This window comes from Anguilla anguilla, chromosome 2 (genome assembly GCF_013347855.1).
Source record: "Anguilla anguilla isolate fAngAng1 chromosome 2, fAngAng1.pri, whole genome shotgun sequence".
Classification (NCBI taxonomy): domain Eukaryota; kingdom Metazoa; phylum Chordata; class Actinopteri; order Anguilliformes; family Anguillidae; genus Anguilla; species Anguilla anguilla.
Window position 1 is genome coordinate 40,892,119 of NC_049202.1, and position 19,037 is coordinate 40,911,155.

Consider the following 19,037-nt stretch of genomic DNA (forward strand, 5'->3'; position numbering starts at 1 on the left):
CCATGAAGTGGCCTTTTTGTTATTTTACCCTCTATACATTGGACATAATTAGCTACACAGAAAATACACTACACAGACTACAGAAAATCTCAAACATTTTTATTTAAAATAAATTTTTACATTAATAAAAATAATATAAGTTATCTGTATGTACAAAAGCACACTGCAAACCACCACTGAGACTATACACCCACAGCTCATTTCCTCCCCTAATACACAACAGTGTGTATGAACTACTGTGCAGTAAATGTTGAAACTTCTGCTTGCTCCTCTATCTCCACTCAGCACAGTGATGTGCAGATGATGAGTCAGAGCATGTTGTATAAATTAAAAAAGTTGTTTCTTCACCCACACCTGTTAAACTGTGAACCTGACCCCCTCTGCTCTTCTATCCCTCTTTCTGTGGCAAATCACAGTTATAGGCCTACTTATTGTCATTTGACCCTCACTTCCTCTCCTATCTCCCATAGCCCTGTGGGTCATTTGCCTTTTTGGACTCGTCCTTTCCATTGGTCTGGCCGATACGATACAACGTGTTGGCCAGGTTGTGAAGTTGGCAGGTGCCAAGCTGACAGCCACGTGATGGAGCGCGCCGGGGGCGGACTCTGGGCTCTGTGCTGTTAGAAAGAAACATTTCATTGTAAGATATTAGTGAAAATATTGAATAAATCCCACGTTAAACACTACAGATATTCATATAACCAAAGACACAAGATATGCTGCTTTTGTCTCCTGTAAAATTAATTTGGAGATGGACAAAGATTTTTCTTTTGTAAATTTACATTGAAAATAATACAGCTTATATCTACATATTGATAGAGAGAATCTCAGTACCTGTCCGTTTGTCCCAGAGAGTTGTGCAGCACCATTAGGCCCAGAAAATGTTCTGGCTGCGGAGCCTCCAGATTTTCAACCTTTAAACTCGGGACACCCCTCTCCAAAGTAGAGGTAATTGGCTGGAGTGGTCTAACAGAAACAGTGTAAATTAGATTTTTACTACTACTAATATTGGTTTTAAAACATTGTCCTTATTGCTTGTACCTAATGGTTTTAAAACTTGTTTACACAGTTAGTTCAATCACTAATTTAAAAGTGGTCAAAATAATCTATGAAGATTTATTTCTACTAATTAATTGAATTCCATTTGATTTCCAGAATTGACTGAACTGAAATCGAGTAGGCCCCCCACATTGTTGAGGGTACTTTGCCAACTCATACTCATATCACGATGACATTGTCAGATTCAACAACAGAAATGTATAAATTCCAGCACAAATCACTAAGGGCCGATGGCTCATCTGTAGAGAGGTATGTACGTGAGACACAAGGCATGTTTGTGTGGCTCACCTGTGTAGCTTAGGTCTAAGAGGTGTAGCTTTAGTTCCAGACAGGGTCACCAGCAGCAGGATCAGCTGGTGGAAAAATTTCATGCTGGTCAGCTCTACTCTGGTGCAACCTGGGGAAGCAAGGAGCAGATGCAGAGGCAAATGTGTTATATTTGTGGTCACAATGATTTATATATTTTGAACCAACAGCGATACAAATAATGTACATATGTATGAAAATATTGTAAATGATTTAAATAAACATACGACAGGCAATATTTATACGCACATTAAATGTAAAGTGTCATATAAGATCGGCATTTGCCGTATATATAATAAGCGAAGACTTACCTAAATTAATATGTATTCTTGATTTATTGATTTAATCCTCAAGTTCAGGTTGAAGTTTTCTCAGTTACTTTCTCTGAGTCTCTAGCATTACTCAGTCGCTCTCAGTCCTTTTATAAGAGGAGGGAGGGAAAGTGGGAGGCGTCTTGGGTCACTCAACCTTTCCCTCCGCCTTCTGCTGTGACACATCAATTAATAAGTGTGATTATAACATATATAGGATCGCCTTCTCAACTAAGTATCCGATCCTCCACTACACCAAATATTAAGCTCTACAATTAGACTGTGTTGTTAAACCAGTTTCATTGTTTTCGTTATTTGAGTTTAATCAGGACTGACACTCTACTTCCCACACCCCCTCCACCATTCTCCACCTCCCTCAGTCTTTCCTGGAGTGATTGTTTCAGGGAAGATTGTTTCATTTCCATCACCTGCAGGAAACCACGTCTGAAAATAACTCCATCCCTCTTACTGCCTTTACCTTTCGGGTTTTCCTGTCGTTTCCCCCTCACTCTGCATCATGTTTTGACTGCATCTTACGCATTTCCCTCCAAATTTATATCATATAGTACTACTATGATGACTACTGTGCATGAGTTTATAGTTACTCACAGTCCTGAATGTTTTTTTTTTTTTTTTTTTTTTTACCATTTCCTTTAACAGATAAGAAGGATAACCATATTTCCAGTGCTACAAATGCTAAGACGCAAATCCAGGTTGGTCCAGGAAATCATCATGTGGTATTTAAATCCCTCCCTGCCAACCTTGGTTATACTCAAAAGAAAATTATTGTTCCATTTCTCTTCTCACGATGTCCCTCTCCTCTCTCTCGCCGTTTCCTCCTTGGGCCCATTGTGTACTTTTCCGGCAAGAAACATCTGGAGTTGTTTTTCAGACACAATAACAATTTGAGTCATCGTACACATTTTGAGTCATACACACGTGCATATATAAATGCCAAAAATTTCAATGGCTAAAGTTTGTTTTGTAGCTACATGATGAATCAGTAATCAGTAACCACCTTACCGTTAAGGTAATGGGGCCACAGTAACAAATGGCTCAATCTTGACCGTTTCTATTCAAACTCAATGGCTGACATTACAACATACACCATCCTTTTGAAAAGGTGTTTTTGTCTCAATTGTTATCTCAATGCCCTAGGACACATCACCCAGTAACTCGAAATTAAAGATAACATTGCTACATCAAGTTATAGGACCTAAAGCAATCATGAACAGTTACAAGAGTTTATTAAATTCCGTAATACATTTGGGGGATAAGCTCATCATAAGAAGCTGTTTTTCCCTAAAAGTTAAGAATTATGAATCAATAGGTGATTGTGTGGATAATGTCTGTGGCATTTTTGACATTTAGTACGTATTGTTGTACCTGCTTAATTTACTTTGCTGTTTTCCTCCATCAGTACCTGTTCTCTATCCTGTGTGTATCTGCGTGTTGCTTTGCCCTGTCTGTAATGATGCAAACATCCTGTTATTCGTGGTCAGTTCGTACCAGGTTGCGAGTGGGCTTTTTGTTTTACTTCGGGCAGTAGGTACAAGTGTGAATATCCTGTCAGGAAACTGGGTCATTCACCTACGACGTAACGCTCATATGCTCACAAGCTTCCCTCCAGCACTGACAGGGGCACATAAAGGGGTAATCACATGTGCAAACACTGCATATGAAACATCCAGGACTCTATTCAAACACAGCAAACTGCAGTTTCGCCTAGGTGTGGCACGGAACAGGATTTTTAAACTAACAGCATAAGTAACAGATAAAAAAAGATGCTTCATATGCTTGGGAATTGGTATCTCATGGCAAACTGAAGCCAGAGGTTGCGGTACTCCTGCCGTTACTTTGGATGTGCACTCCACTGAGTCCCTATGGAGATCCTTCTGACACATTCACTCATCTGCCCACCAATGGGTCAAATTCCCTCCACTGTGCGCCATCAATAAATCACAGACCCAAAAACAGCAGTGACTACTTGTGGTAAAACATTCCACTTAAGCTAATTAAGACACACTCATGAATGTGAGTTCCATATATTTGTACCAACCAACACGCAGCAGATGATACTTCCTATGCACAACCTGGGTGCATGAGAGACAGAGAATAGAGAGAGGGCAGGGTCTGTGCATTCATGGTGTACTTACAGTATATACAGTGTCCGTGAGACTGCATTTTGTATTCATGGTTTTATCTCTACAATATATCATGGTACCGTGTGTATATTTTGAATTGCTATCAATATATCTGTACAGCAACACAAAGACAAAGAAAAGGGGATCCACCATCAGTGTGCTTATAGGGTGTAAGGAATGGAAAAAGGACTGGATGAAGGTGATTGCCAGTCTAGTCTCTGAACAAATCAGATTTCTGCTTCACAGTCTCTTGCATCATTACAAGTGGGCGCTCTGGTGAAGGGGGGGGGGGGGGGGATCGATCACATTGAAGAATGAAGTGCCCCTGGCTCACTGGTCACACCTCCGCCAGCCCCCTCCCTCTCTTCCTCGTCCATTTTCCGTCCGTGCTTCCGGAAGTACTTGTATCTCTGGACATAGAGCTTGACCAGGTTGCTGACCTTGACGGGGTTGATCTCCCCAGTGCGGCTGTGACAGATCTGAGGGATGGGGGATGGGTGGAGAGAAGGGACAGGCTCATTCAGACACGCCCTATGGATGCATCCATCACATTCAGGTGAAGCTCATCGGGCACTGCACACTCACAGCAGGACCGCTAATGCACCATGTGCAACACGTATGAAAATAAATACTGCACAGGAACGACATCACACACTCTGTCAGAGCATTCACCTTTTGCGATGACCCCATTTTTGCCATAAAGCACACAACTAGCGATTATAATGCTGGTTTCTTCTGTGGTAAGAGGAAAAAGCAACCTTGTTGTTGCAAAATATATTTTAAGCCGTGGGAACTTAACCATACTAAACACACAATAATAAGCCATTTTTGCAGAAAAAAAGAAAATCATAAGGTGGTTCTTTCCTCTATTCATCCGAAACAGACCATTGTTAGGACAATTTACCTCCTATTTACCTCATGAGTAATGCTGCTTTTTCATAAACATTCATTAAATACACATGCGACCAGGTTTAAACAGGGATTAAACCGCATTGATGAATAGAGGTCCTGACCTTGTGCACAGCCTTTCGCAGAATGTCCTTGTATTCCTCCTTGGTGATGTCCTTCCGTTGGTAATAAGGCTTGATGGCCAGCTTCACCTCCTCCACAGCTCTCTCCTGAGTGTGGAGCTTCTTCATATACTGAGGAGAAAAAGAGGGTTAATAACACACACATTCAGATGCACTGCAATCTCAACACATTCACACATACACTGGATAAGAAAAAACTGATTGGTGAAAACGGAGACGGAGAGGCAATTTCAGAGCATCACACACAGCAACAGGCATGTCATCAATTTCGGAGAAACGTAGAGCAGAGTATACATGGTGAGACCATGAAACTGCACCAAAAAAATGTCTTACTTTTTCAGGATCTTTGCTCTCACTGTCCCAACCCGTTTCACTTGATGCCCCAACTGCCCCTGAAGACACCCCAAGCATGGGATGGGGCGGGGTCTGTGTGCATCCACCAGCCAATGACAGGCTGGGATGCAGGTGGGATGGCGGAGTCTTGGTGCAGCCAACCAAAGGAAGAGAGCTATGGAGGATGAACTGGGCAGGGGTCGAGCCAGGGGGCGTGGCAAGAGATGAAGGCGGTGGAGGTTGTGAGGATGAGGATGAAGACGACGGTGGCAGGGGCAGCTGCTGCGATTGGCTCTGGTTCGCTTGGGAGAGAATCTGAGACAGAGAATATGAGGATATGAGGGAGCAAAGAAATACAAAGAAATGGTTAGTACATTGGTACATTTATCACTGAGTATTTAAAAAGTAAAGCAAGGAAGAGAAATCCTGTGATGAGTCTGACCTGGCTGGTGGCCTGAATGAACTCCTGGGCTTTGGCTCGATTGGCCAGGTTTGCTTCCTCCATTTTAAACAGGAGAGCTGTCACTGGAAGAGTCAGAAGAGTGCTTAAATAGTGCAACCAATATTGGGACAACATGCAGCCTTAAAGTAGTCCACACTAGGGGGGCTACTGGGTGGCTCATCCTGTTAAGGCAGTAGCCTGTAGTCAATGGATGGGCCCCATGGTCTAGTATCAAATACATGCCGGTACTAGTGCCAGTACTGACTGAGGTCGGCAGCCCACCAGGGCAAGTAGTGCTAGCATTGTCCAGGGATGGAGGCTTGCAGCACGCTATGATAACAGTGTCTACACCCCCTACTGGTGGATCAGTCACCCTTAAATCCGCCTGTTGAGCTGCACATGAAGCGGCTTCCTCTAACTTATGTCTGTCTACATTTTATGTACCAACCATTAAGGTTATGGAGTGGGAATAGTTAGAATGATGACTGCGTCACCATTAGGAATACAGAGGTGTCACAGGATAGCTCTAAGGAGCGCTAAAGCAGGGTGTGGAAAATTTATTCTTAAAAAAAACCTACCTAGTCAGCCTACTAATTTTTTCACAGGTCGACTCAAAAGTTTTGCTCTGCCTACACCACTGTAACTAGCGCAAAATGTGCAAATGAAATAGAAATCACTCCTAGGGTTTTTTATTATTGGCCTGAGTGGCAAAAATTTGTTTTGATCAGAACGGCAAAACATTATTTGTTTGCTTATTTCATCCTGCTTCTGTTACAAGTGTCATGATAAAATGCTGAACGACAAACATTTATTGTGTTGTTATTGTGAGTTGGCATATAATGGAAAAAAGTATTTTTATCAGAATGCAAGTGAATTAGTGCAAAACACAGATTGTGAAATGTCCCGCGTTCCTAAAACACAGCACTTCATGCCCTAGCGCAACCACTGAAGTGAATACCATCTTGATTCTGACTTTAAATTTAGGAATACCTTTTTCTTACGGCCGCCAAGTAGTCTCCTGTAGCTAACACTACTTCAGAACAGAGTTCTGCTATTGAAATGGCTAGATTTTATTCTGGAAACTGAAACTGAAATGACTTAGTTATGTCAAATTTAGTTTTTCACAGTCTCAATGCTCCAGCAACATTAATGAAAGGCCAATAAATTAATATGAATATATAAACATGAATTTGGTGTTAGAGACTAAATGGGGACAAAGGAACTGAAAACACACGGAGATACTCACAGGCTAATACACCTCCAGCGGTGCAGTCTACTCCTGTCTGCAAGCTCCAGGGCAGGGGCTGGGCAGCAGGAGGTGGTGGGGGAGGCGGTGGGGGTTTGTTGGCAGAAGAAGAGGAAACAGAAGAGTTGGGCTCTACAGAAGATGGAGCAACTGAGAGAGAGTTGGAGGAAGAGGAACATGGTGGGGAAGTGGGAGTTTTCTGATCATCCATAGGGTTGTTGAGGTCTGGAGTAGACTGAGAGATGCCAGACACGCCCCCCGGGGCAGCCTGATGGGGCAGGGGGCTGGAGGGAACATTGGAAGGGGATGTGAGCGGGGTGGTCTGGGACTGTGTAGGGCCGTCTTCAGAAAGGAAGTTAGGCTCAGGGGTCTTGCAACTGCTGTCGACAGTCTGAGAGTCTGGTGTGGATTCCCTGGTGTCACGCGAGGGGTGAATACCAACAGGGGGCGTACAAGGAGGAGACAAGGGTGGGGGGACACTTGTAGAGGAGGATGAGGAGGAGGAGGAGGAGGGAGTTGGGACAGGAGGCCCCGGAGGGGGGCTAGAGGGTTTAGCACTACCTGTGCTCCCAGACTGAATGTCTGATACTGACAAGGGCCAACTACCACCTTCCACACAGGAGGTTGTATTTGCCCCATCACCTTGAACACCCACTCTTCCCTTCTCCCTCTCTTTTTGCTTCTTCCCTAGCTTTCGCCTACATTTAGTCAAGGAGAAGGAAGAAGGGGAAGAAGCAGCAGAGGAGGAGGCAGAGGTAGTGGAACTGGGCTTGGCTTTTTTTGATTTGAGAACTGAAACATGCGAAGAGGAAGATGAAGGATGGACGAGGGTGCTAGTCTTCCGGCCTTTGCCAAACTCTTTACTCCTCCCAGAAAGCGAGATTGGTTCAGAGCTGGGTTTAAGGAAAGGGGACCTGCTTTCATTGTCCCTTCGGAAGACCACCGCTATAGACCCACCCACTACAGTCCCAGTGCTGGCCCCGCCTGGGCCTGCCAGATCTTTAGTGCTTGCAATGCCTCCCAACTTCCCTGACCCGCTCCCACCAGTGGTACTGCTCACCCCCTCCCGCACCAGCACCGACACCTTGGATTGCAGCTTCCCTTTCTTGGTCGAGCCGCTGCTCAACTTTTTGGACTTGCCTGACCGTCCGCCCTCCTTTTTCCCAACTTTCTCCTTCTCCTTTCCCGTTTTCCGTGCCCGTTTGGCCACTGTAGGCATGGGAAGAGTGGGAGTAGGGACTGAGGGAGTGGAGGTGGGGGAGAGAGAGGGAGGGCTCTTGCTGGCTTTCTGTCTGAGCGACGAGTCCGTGGCGATGGTTTTTTTGCCTGTTCGAGATTTCTTTTTGCTGTGGGTCCCACATTTCAGCTTAGGCTTGGTCTTAGTGCTCAAAGTTGGGGTTAAGGGAGGAAGAGGAAGAAGAGGAGAGCCCTCCAGTGAGTAGTCCGAATCCAAGGCCTCCCCGTCTAGAGACAGCATGTCTACTCCGAGTGTGTCAGAGAAGTGGTCCGAATCGTAATCAAGGCGGTACCTCAGTGGGGTGAGAGAGGAGTCTCTGGACCGGCTCAGCCCCTCCTCATCATCCGCATAATCCTCTTCCTCCAGCCGTCTTTTTCGTTTGTGTTTCTTTTTGTGTTGCTTGTTAGAGGATGGAGGGGGAGTACCGGAGGCTGTCTGTGGCAGCTGGGGTGACCCAGGTAAAGTGGTGGTGGTGGTAGTGGTAGTGACCGTAATGGTGCGTTTGATAGCGAACAAGTCTGAACCATTGAGATCTTGGATGGACGGGGGGACCACAGGTCGCCCATCTCTCCTCCTCCTTTCCCTCTCACGATCCTGTTCTCTCTGCTCTCGGCTCGCCCTCTGCCTGCACCCCGTTCCTCTCTCCTCATCCCCCAGCTCCTCATCTCCCTCTCCCCTCTCCCGCTTTCTCCTCTGGCTACTGTGGTCTCTTTCCCTCCTTCTTTCCTTGTCATCCCGCCTCCCATTTCTGTTCCTGTCCCTGTCTCTGTCCCTCTCGTGTTCTCTTTCCCTGTCTCTTTCCCTATCTCTCTCCCGGTCTCTCTCCCTGTCCCTGTGTCTGTCTCTGTCCCTGTCTCTCTCCCTGTCCTTGTGCCGATCTTCAGCAGTGCTGGACCAGGAGCGCTGGCTGTGGTGCTGGTGAAGAGAGGTGTGAGAGCGGGAATGAGAGGGAAGCTCCGGCGTAGTCCGTCTCTTCTTCCTCTTGCTGCTGCCACTTCGACTACTCCAACTAGCGCCCTCTTTTCTTTTCTTGTCCCTACCTTGCCGCTCACTGTCCTTATTCCCCTCCTTTCTTTCCTGGCTGCCTCCTTCCTTCGCTTTCTTCCTCCGCCTTTTCCCCACGATTTCCCCCTCCTGCTTCCGCTTACGTCTCTCCCTTTCCTTGGAGCTCTTTGATGACTTTCGGCTCTTTGCCTTCTCTGTTGGAGCGGGGCGAGACGGAGGGGGTGTCGCCAGGGGGAGAGGAGGGGGAGGGGACAGTGAAGCCGAGGAGGGACATGATCGGTACCTGTCTTTCCGTCTGCTGACCAGCTTTCTCCTCAGGTCACCCACACTTGTTGTGGTGCCTCCATCCCTCTCCACCATCCAGTCACCCTCTGCTCTCACAGACACAAAATCATCTCCCTCCAGAACTCGAAGGATTCTCTCAGGCTTGGGACAAGAGGGAAGAAAGGAGCTGTCAGGGAAATGCCCCCTCTCCCCGTCTCGGTCTCTCTTTTTCTTTCTGTCCCTTTCACCTGCTGCCACTATTTCCCCTTCCTCGATTTCAGAGTTGTCAGAGTTAGTCTCCTTCCTTTCTCGTCCTCCTTTTCCCTTGTCTTTTACTCGATCTCTAGGTCCTTTGCCCCTGACTGCCCTCTCTTGCTCCCGCTCATCCCTGCCTCTCTCTTCCCTGCGTCTGGGATGGTGTGAAGGGAAATCAGCGGAGATGGGGGATGCTGAAGGAGGGGCTATAAAGTATGAAGGAGTCATTTCTTTCTCATCGTTGTCACTCCCCTCTTTTTGTTCCCCTGTCACTCCCATAGTCTCTCCCCTCTCGCTCTCCACACTAAGAATGCACTCCACTCTTCTCTCCTTTTCTCTCTCTGAGGCAGGCGAGCCAGTGGGATCGAAGGGGTCATATTTGTCTCCCTCCTCCTCATCTTCTTCTTCTTTGGCTGCTCCTCCCTCTCGCTCCCCTTCTCCTTCTGTCGGGTGGAAAGGGTCATAGATCTCCACATTCTCTTGATCCTCCCCAGAGCCAGGATGGGAAGGTGTGGAACAGCGGTGAACAGAGGGAGTGGAGGACAGAGGAAGTGACCGAGTAGGAAGGGGCAGTGAGATGGAGGTGGAGGAAACTGTACCCCCCTCGGACTGGGAGACCCCCGCAACACAACCATGACCGCGGTCATGGAAACTGGTTGCTGCGGCAACAGGAGAAGAAGATGAGGACGAGGGGGAAGATGAAGGGGACGAAGGAGCCGATGAAGGGGAGGATGGTGTAGAGGGGCAGGAAGGCAGGGGGCTTTTGGGTGCCTGCATTGCACCTAATAGGGAACCATTAACCTTATTTTTCATAGATTCAGGGGTCACAATAATGACTTGGGGTTGCGTTGGTAGAAAAATTGGACACTGGAAATTGTTCAAAAACTGCTCTTCCGGTTTGGATATCCATGTTAAAGACTGATGTTTCAACTGTAAGGGCAGATGATCCAAGAGGGTGCCTGGGAAAACAGAGAGAAATGGTGTTTTGACTGGATGAGAGCACTTTTTTATCTCACCACATACATTAATGAATGAAAGTTCCTTCCTCTAACAATAAGAATACAGAGGGGGGACAGGGTGAGAGTAATAGAACGAAGTACCTGACTTTCGACTATGGAACCTATGGGAGATAGAGGACAAGAAAGCGAGGGATGACCCATCTTCCACTCTTACTTCTGCAGTGAGCTCCAAATCAAAATCAATACTGAGACCACAGTTGAAGGAGAGAAAAGGGGTAAATGTAACAACAATTTTGAAATTACATGTCATTCAATGGAGAAATCAAACAATTGTAGATTGATTCAATATCAATTACTTTAGTTCCAATGATATATCATACTGTGATGCTACTGACCACAGTATCTGGCTTTCCAACTGTTGTCTACGCTGTTGGTGTTCTGAATGAAGTCAATATCATTAATAGCCCCAAACACACACACACACCACAATCCCCCAATTCAAAATGGGCCCCTAGGTTGTCCCTCCTGCCCTCTCACCTGTCAGAGGGCTGATGGGGGGAACAGTGCAGTGAAACAAGGGGGAGGAGGGAATCTGAGACAGCAAGAGCAGCAGCATCCTGAGACAAGGAAAGTAAGAACCAAGAAATTACGCTAAATGACATGGAACTCAAATGAACACAAAACAATAGAGGGCAAATTAGAAAACAACACTGGTAGCCACAAGCACAATGTTCAGCTGAATGCTATGAGTATTGAAGTTAAAAACTGGGGTGACCATTTACTTGAGCAAAGATTCTTAAATGTTTAGAAGAAAATGTAAAGGGGAAATTGGAAATCTTTTTTTTTCCTTTTTTGCTTTTGTATCTTTCAAAAATAACTGCCATACTAATGGGTCAAAGCATATACTAACGGTCAAAGCCCACATGTTGCGAGCCCCCCCCCCCCCCCCCCCCCCCCCCCCCCCCCCCGCCCCCCCGCCCCCACCCAGATTGCACAATCGCTCCTACCAACTACCCCACCCCCCCTACCTCCAAGAGCCTTTTATCTTATCAAAGAGCATTGTCATACTGGCTAACCTACGTTGTGACACCATTAGGCGGGACAGCTGCTGCAAAACAACTTTTACGCACAAAAAAAAACTATGAAAAAGAGTAATCAAGTAAATAGTAAGGACAAATTAGTTTGTAATCATTTAGAGAAAATTGTAACATGTCCCACCGCAAAAACAAACAGTATCATTTTTGGTCTCAAAAAATGCAACACTTAGTTTTCAAAATATTAGCAATTAATTTGTTGATCAGTTTATTAATCACAAACCCAGGACGTTATCACTGCAAAGAACGGGAAGATGCAGACTACACAGCAGTTTGACTCACATGGAACAAGGGGATAATACCAAAGACAATGAAATAGTCTGTCTTATCATAGGTCTTACCAGTTCACTGGGCTGGTCATCCGAGGTTTCCCTCTGGTCTTGGTTACACCTCATCCCAGCCCTCCTCTCTTCCTCCACCCCTTCTCTTTCTTTGTGGCACTTTTCTTGCTAAACAGATGGACCAGAACAAGTTACAGGCAGGTAAAACCCCACACCTTCACACAGCACAGAGTCAAAGCGCACAATGACAAGCATTCCAAACCGAATTGAATTCAGCCTTGCTTACGAATAACAATTTTTTTCTAGCTTTTCTTTCCCCTCCCCTCCCCCCCCAATCCAAAATAGGACATATAATATATAACTCGAAAACACGACTGAAACACGGGCACAACCATATAACAAAGAAACTTCTTCACACAAACCAATGATTTGGGGCCATCGGATGGAACATTTTCGAATCCTTCCTCTTCTTCCATCTAGACACAAAATACAAACATTACAGAATTACACTATGAACAATCTCTATCTACCTTCGATGACGTACAGGTCTGTCTGCGTATGGGTCAAACATCAGGACGGTCACAAAGCCCTTTGTCTACGTATATCGTCATCGGTTGTGAATAATATGTAGCAAATGTTTACTAGCCAAGAACCAAAGAAACTAGATGGGTGACTGAATTTCAAATTGCCTGTCACTCCGTGTCAGTCAGGCTGTAACGTTACAATTACCAGCAGCAGTCAAGCAACTGACTGTCAATTTGAAGCTATCCTATATAACCAGCTAGCTATTTAACGAGTGAATGGTTACCCTGAAAACATATTTAGACTAGTTGGTTAAATATAATGAATTAGCTAAAATAGCTAACGTGAAAGACCTGGCAATTTAGAGAATGTATACGTAAGTCAGCTAGCTAGCTAAGTTAACTCTACACGCACGAATTACTTTGCAGGGCAGCTAATCATACAGCTAACTAGTTCGCTGGTTAGACTGTAAGCTATGTTTCACCGTAATACATGGGCACGTCAAAGACAAATTTCCATGAAGCGTCAGTCAGGTAGCTAGCTACGCCTACTACTATGATATTGGGGCTAGCTTGATCGGAAGCTAACGTTAGCTAGCTCGTAAGCTGCCTACAGTGGTTAGCTAAATTAGCTAGCTGACTACTGTCTCATTACTAGCTATTGAGCTAGCTAACTACCAAGATGTCATCATACTTACAATTCTTTATTAGACGAAACTGTTGAAGATTAAATATTCAAGCCCCAGCGTTACTAATTAAAAAATGCGCTAAATGTAATTAAAAATTTAGACAGCTATTATCATACACTCAAAACGTTTTTTCTTCCCTCCGAGAGTACAATAAAGGGCCCAACCCGGCCACCGCCGCCATTTTCTTGATTGAATGCCAATTGACTTGCGAGGGACGACGGGAAATGGTGTTCTTCTATAAATCAACAATCCTTTCAAGAAATCGTCGGTTTGTACTACAAGCCGAACGATGCGCTGCAGGGACAAATATGGAGGATTTGAGAACCAACTCTGCGCAAAATTTTGCGCATGTTCTAGTCTAATACTGTGATAATCACTTATCAGCTCCGTTAAGTCAAAAAGAGTTTTGAGCAAAGACGTTCTGTTATTATACAGTTATATGAACTAGGTAGACTTCCGGTTTCCGGCTGCCGAATTGCATTAGCGCACTTTTCTTACCAAAATAAAAGTACAGACTAATAGGCCTAATATGTTTTGAACCTTTGTTAATAATAGACCATAAAATGGGTATGGTATAATTCCCATCTCATAAAAAACACGTGTTCAACGTACAAAAATGCCAAGTTACTCACACATACAAGTGACTTGAAAGAACTGAGGAAATATTGGGTAGCATTGCTTTGGAATACATTTTATTTAATTTCGGCGAGGCAAGCCTATATTGTTTGTAGTACCGTAACTTGGCGTCATTTTGATATCAATACTTTTAATGGCAGGCCTGGATTTTGGCAGTCTGAATGAATGAGTTATAGACGGTGTATGTCTTGTATGTGTGAGTAACTTGGCATTTTTGTACGTTGAAAACGTGTTTTTTATGAGATATCATTTCTTTTTGCAAAGCGTTTTATTATGAGAGCGAGAAATGCAAAGTGACCCTGTAAGAAACGGTTGTGGATTATGGCTATCCTTGTGTGAATTTGTACAGTCTGATGAGTGTGTACCGTTTAGCAGTATCGGTTTGCTATATATGTAAAACAATGGCTGTGACAAAGGGTGCGGTGGCGTAAGTGTAAACGCATCAGAAGCGCAGGTGAAATATGGCTAGTGTATGTACTCACGGATTTGACGGCCATCCAACGAGCCTTGATTGACAAAAAAATCAGCAAGCCCGTAGAATTAGAGCTCCCTAGGTAGAAACTTGTGTACCCTTCTGTTCTGCTCCGTTGTCTGTTATTTCGTGGAGATGCACTTTTAGTGTTTGTAAGGTTTATGAGGCATTTTGATAGGCTTATCTGCAGGTAGGAATCCTCTTCGCTGTTTTGCTAAGCTAGAACTGGAAAACTTGATAGTGGAGAATAGGAGCAGACGCATATGTCCCAGCAGGCTTTGCATATGAGAAAATAACAACATTGTGAGATAAATTAGGAGAAATTATGAAATTGCGTAGTTGAAACAATATGTTTTTAGCAGAATGGGTATGTAGGTGAAGGTTGACATGATAACAGACTATAGTGCGAAGTAAACAAAGTGACCATGAGTGAGCTTAGTTTCCTTATCGAATGGTAGGCTATATATAACAGTCTGTAGAAACCATTGATTGTTAAGGCGGATGGTTGAGTAATGTGTGAAATCTATTGGACTGATGCGGTTTTGTCATATTCAGTACTAGTAGTTATAATTATGAGTGAGTCATGATTTTAAATGTAATGTTTTAATGGGGAGTTGCAGAACGTACATACGTAGTAATTGTTTGTATGTGGCTAGATAGAGAACAGGGCGAGGTAACATGAATGTAGAAACGTGGCGTTTGCTGATAAGAAGGTTTTGTAGGGTAGCCAAGTGAAGAAATATAGTTAGTAGAAATGGCACAGTGGTGAACTGGTGTAACTTTTTTAATAAAAGGAATACATTTGCCGTCATGAAATGCATATGGGTGGCCGTGAGTGAGTTTTGGTAAAGCAAATATAAGCGTAAGAAAACGTTAGTGTAAAAGAGGAAATTATCTGCCTGAGGGCGAGGCGGGATTCAATCCTTCAACCGGAGGTTTACCAGTGTGTGACTTTGTTAGTGCAGCACCATGACATAGCTGTGCAATGCGTGAAATATCATTAGCAAACCTGTCCGTGGTTTTAAAGAACACAGGCCAGTAAGCACAGAAGAGCTCCCGTTGAATCCATATGGCTCTGCAATATTGTAGCTGGTTAATAACTGAACGTGCAGACGGTACGTCATAATGCAGTGTATACGTTCGGTGAACGGTGGGTAGATATGGTGCAAAAGCAATAATTGAGAAGTAGTAGACAATTATTAGGGAGCGTAAAAGGAGGTTGAAGAACTGTGTTCCTAGCTGGGCTTGAACCTATAACCCCACGTTCCCAAGAATGGGACCTTGCCCACTAGGCCACAGGCAGACTAGTTATTTAAACTGGAAATGTTTCAGAGTAAAAAGGCATGGGTATTTTGCGTGTGTATGCGTGTTTTTGATTGGGTCGTGTAGGTGATGATTTGGCTGGTGTCGGTAAAATGTCCAATGGGGAGACATGTTGTTAGTGGGATAGGCGGCAGGAAAAATAAGAATGAGAAGAAGAAGAAAAAGAAGAAGAAGAAGAAAACGCAAAATCCCCTTAGTTTGGGGCTTCATTGTGTGGACATGTGAAGTTGTTCATGAAATCAGTCTGTTGAAATGGGGTCAGAATGTACAGAATTTAATGTTTTTAAGGGCTGAGTGTCTGTGGCTGTTGTGGTTATTTCTGTGGGGAACCCTGAAAAGTGCCAAACTCTCGGTGCTGTATAGGTATGGGGCATGCCCCCGCCAAGGCGTAACTTGGCGGGATGGCATACCTGCCATCCCAATTTACGGCTATAAATTATTGTGTATTGTCTACAAACGACCAATTCTAACACAGTGAAGGTGGTGTGAATTATGTCCTTGCATCATCAGTGTAGGAACTTAACCCAAGCTGCAATTCATTTAGTAAGACTGTGGTCTAAAAAAATACTGATTTAATTAATAGTTGGAAACTTAATCTGTACAAACTACACTGGGCCCAGTATTAAAGTGAAATGTTTATCTGCCACTTTCAAAAGTAAAACAGGTCTTGCCTTTGTACTCAAAGCTCCACCCAAGACTGTTTCGTTATCTATTTTTACTAATCACTTGGGCACGAATAAGCAAACACAGCAAATGGTGTTTTTCATATACTGATAAAGGCTATATTATAATGCCAATTGATATAGCTACGGCACACTTAACAATAAAATTACATATGTATACAGTTGGTTTGTCTTACCATACATACCTGTTTTATTCGGTGCTCTGTTGATTTTGAAGTACTGTAGATATTGTTCAGGCATGGTGCTGTGTACAGTGCCCCTCCCATTCTGCAACAGAAGTGATCTACTAAAGATTATATTGCATTTAATACAGCATTCTATCTTCCCTCTGGCGCCTGCTACTTTCTCTCTTTGAAATGAGTGGTTTTGCTATATCAGTTGCCCTCTCTCTCAGGCCTGTCTGAAAAGGCCTTGTTCCCAAACAAATAGTGCAGATGCATTACTGAGATTTTCAAGAAAGGTCTTGTCCCTTGGAGTTAGTGTGCTTGTCCTACACACTTATTGGGTCTGCTGGCCACATACACTATGGCTCACACTGTTCACATGGTCTAAGGCTTCAGTAGACAAGGACATTGCAGTTGAAATTCACAGATAAGATGGCCCTCCTACTAGTTCCTTCCCAGACCAACTTTAGGGACCATATCATGAGTGCCTCATTTGCAGGGCACATGTTCTTATGGGTTGAACAAACTTTCAGTCCAGAGAGAGGCACCCATTTGGATACAATACATAGGTATATATTATACAGACCTCAACTACATATATATATATATTGTATATATCTACAGATATCTTTGGGCATGCATACAACACAGATCTGAAGTTTCCACAAAAAGCTCTCCTCTATTTTTTAAAATGGGATCAAACACAACTTCTGAGGAATCAGGCCAAACCTCAGACCTTGGTCATTGAAGTAGAAGCTCTTTTGGTGAAAGGTGCCATCCACATGGTGCAACCCACAAACCAACACTGCAGGTTTTACTCTCGGGACTTCCTAGTGTCAATGGGGGACAGAGGCTTGCACCACACAAGAATAGTCACAGATAGTGGGTTGCTTGGCTTACTCTACTTTAAGCCACAGAAAAGAGCAATTTGTAACCCATGCAAAATATGCTTTTCAAATATGCTAGTCACCAGAATTCAGTAAATATGCAGGCATGCCTCCAAAACAGAACCCATCAGCGGATGGTTAAGCACAACTGCAGTATGGCACTAAACTGGTGAGCAACCGCAGGCCATCTAACACCAGGGGCCCCCATGGGACCCATTGGTGAACTGGGACATTTTAACAACCAAGACCTCTTCCAAAGGCAATGGTGCTGCTTGGAATGGTCTGCATGTGCGCAGGGCATTGAACCCTGCGTACAGCCATTATTAAATCAATGTGAGAACTGACAGCTGTTTTTTTCCAGCCCAACATCACTTCTCACTAGTGGTGAGAGGGAAGACTATGTTGGTGAAAATAGACAAAGACACAGCAGTGTCTTATCAGTCACCAAGGCAGATCAGATCCTCACTGTCACACACAACAGAGAGATGGCTCCAACCTCCTTATACACGTTCTGGGCAGGCTGTCTGTGAAGTTTTTAGTGTTAAGGAGGGATGATATCAACTTAATAAATAAGTGTCCTGAAATCGGGCGTTGTTATCTTATCTGTAGGAATGAGGACACGTATTTTAGCATTTGGGTCATGTTCTGTGGCAATAACTTCTGTCTGTGTTATTCAGCCCATAGGAGTGGCCTCAGACAGCTTCCACATTTAACCATCCAAGAGAATGTGCAGCAGCAGAGGACAGGCAGTGCAAGTTGAGAAGTAGAGGATGCTCAATAGACTGGGATGACAGCATCTCATTGTGCAACAGCAACCCCCCACTGGCGGATCGGGCATCCACAAATCTGCCTGTTCAGCACTGAGGTTGTATGACTCAGCTGCACATGAAGTGTCTTTCTCTAACTTGTCTGTGTGAGCCTGACTTGTGAACTATAGTGTGAAAAAAAGCTGTGGTTAACATCTCATGCATTCAAGAATTGACAGCCGAAATTAGAAATATGATTGTGCATTTAAAATTGTGAAGAAAAGGGCCAAAAGCATTATTAAAAGAAATGGATTTATATTTTTAATTGTGAACTCAATACTTGATCTGACAATTTTTTTATTGTGATGTAGAACATAATGAAATGGTTTTAAACATAATGAAATAGTTTTAATCAAAATATCAAGATGAAATCCAGTAAATTGTATTTTAAAATATTTTTTGACTGAGATCTACGATCACAATTTACAATCTCAGTCTACAAGACACATATTTTCTAAATAAAAATATATGAAAGTTGCTTTCACTTCCTCATAGGAACTTGAAGTTGGAGATCATCTGAAGGGAAAAATAACACATTATTGATGGTACTGACATTTAGTTGAACATAAAAATACACTTTTTCCCTTCTAAAAAATTGATCAGTCAATGCCCCATAATCACAATGACAACACTTTTTCAGGCGATAATCTATATTTTGTAGATCAAATAATGTCAATAAAAGGGGTTCATGTACAAACATAAAGTAAAGTAGTGACCAAGGTAGGGGAGCATTGAGTGTTCTCAACACCTCCTAAATTCTGTTGATATCATAAAATAGAGTTTGTTGCCACATGACCATGGGCCTCATTTATAAAAATGTTCTTAGATTTATACTTGAACTTAGTCTTAAGATCATTTCCGACGATGTGCTTACGTTCGATTCATAAAA

General features: G+C 43.8%; 2 protein-coding genes across 2 annotated transcripts; both read right to left on the bottom strand.

Moving 5' to 3' along the window:
- Positions 1–77: 77 nt before the first annotated feature.
- Positions 78–2,765, bottom strand: LOC118220636 (protein ADM2-like). The gene is made up of 4 exons (XM_035404640.1): positions 1,677–2,765; positions 1,348–1,456; positions 835–966; positions 78–617 (listed from the first exon to the last, which is right to left on the bottom strand). The coding sequence occupies exons 2-4, from the start codon at positions 1,428–1,430 to the stop codon at positions 458–460; spliced, it is 375 nt and encodes a 124-aa protein (XP_035260531.1). The 5' UTR covers positions 1,431–1,456; positions 1,677–2,765; the 3' UTR covers positions 78–457.
- A 141-nt stretch (positions 2,766–2,906) lies between these two features.
- On the bottom strand, positions 2,907–13,406 carry LOC118220635 (splicing factor, arginine/serine-rich 19-like). Its single transcript, XM_035404638.1, has 10 exons — positions 13,187–13,406; positions 12,390–12,443; positions 12,028–12,135; positions 11,130–11,209; positions 10,734–10,837; positions 6,873–10,592; positions 5,627–5,709; positions 5,185–5,499; positions 4,834–4,962; positions 2,907–4,299 (listed from the first exon to the last, which is right to left on the bottom strand). Exons 2-10 carry the CDS (start codon positions 12,441–12,443, stop codon positions 4,123–4,125), a joined length of 4,770 nt encoding a protein of 1,589 aa, XP_035260529.1. The 5' UTR covers positions 13,187–13,406; the 3' UTR covers positions 2,907–4,122.
- Positions 13,407–19,037: the final 5,631 nt, after the last annotated feature.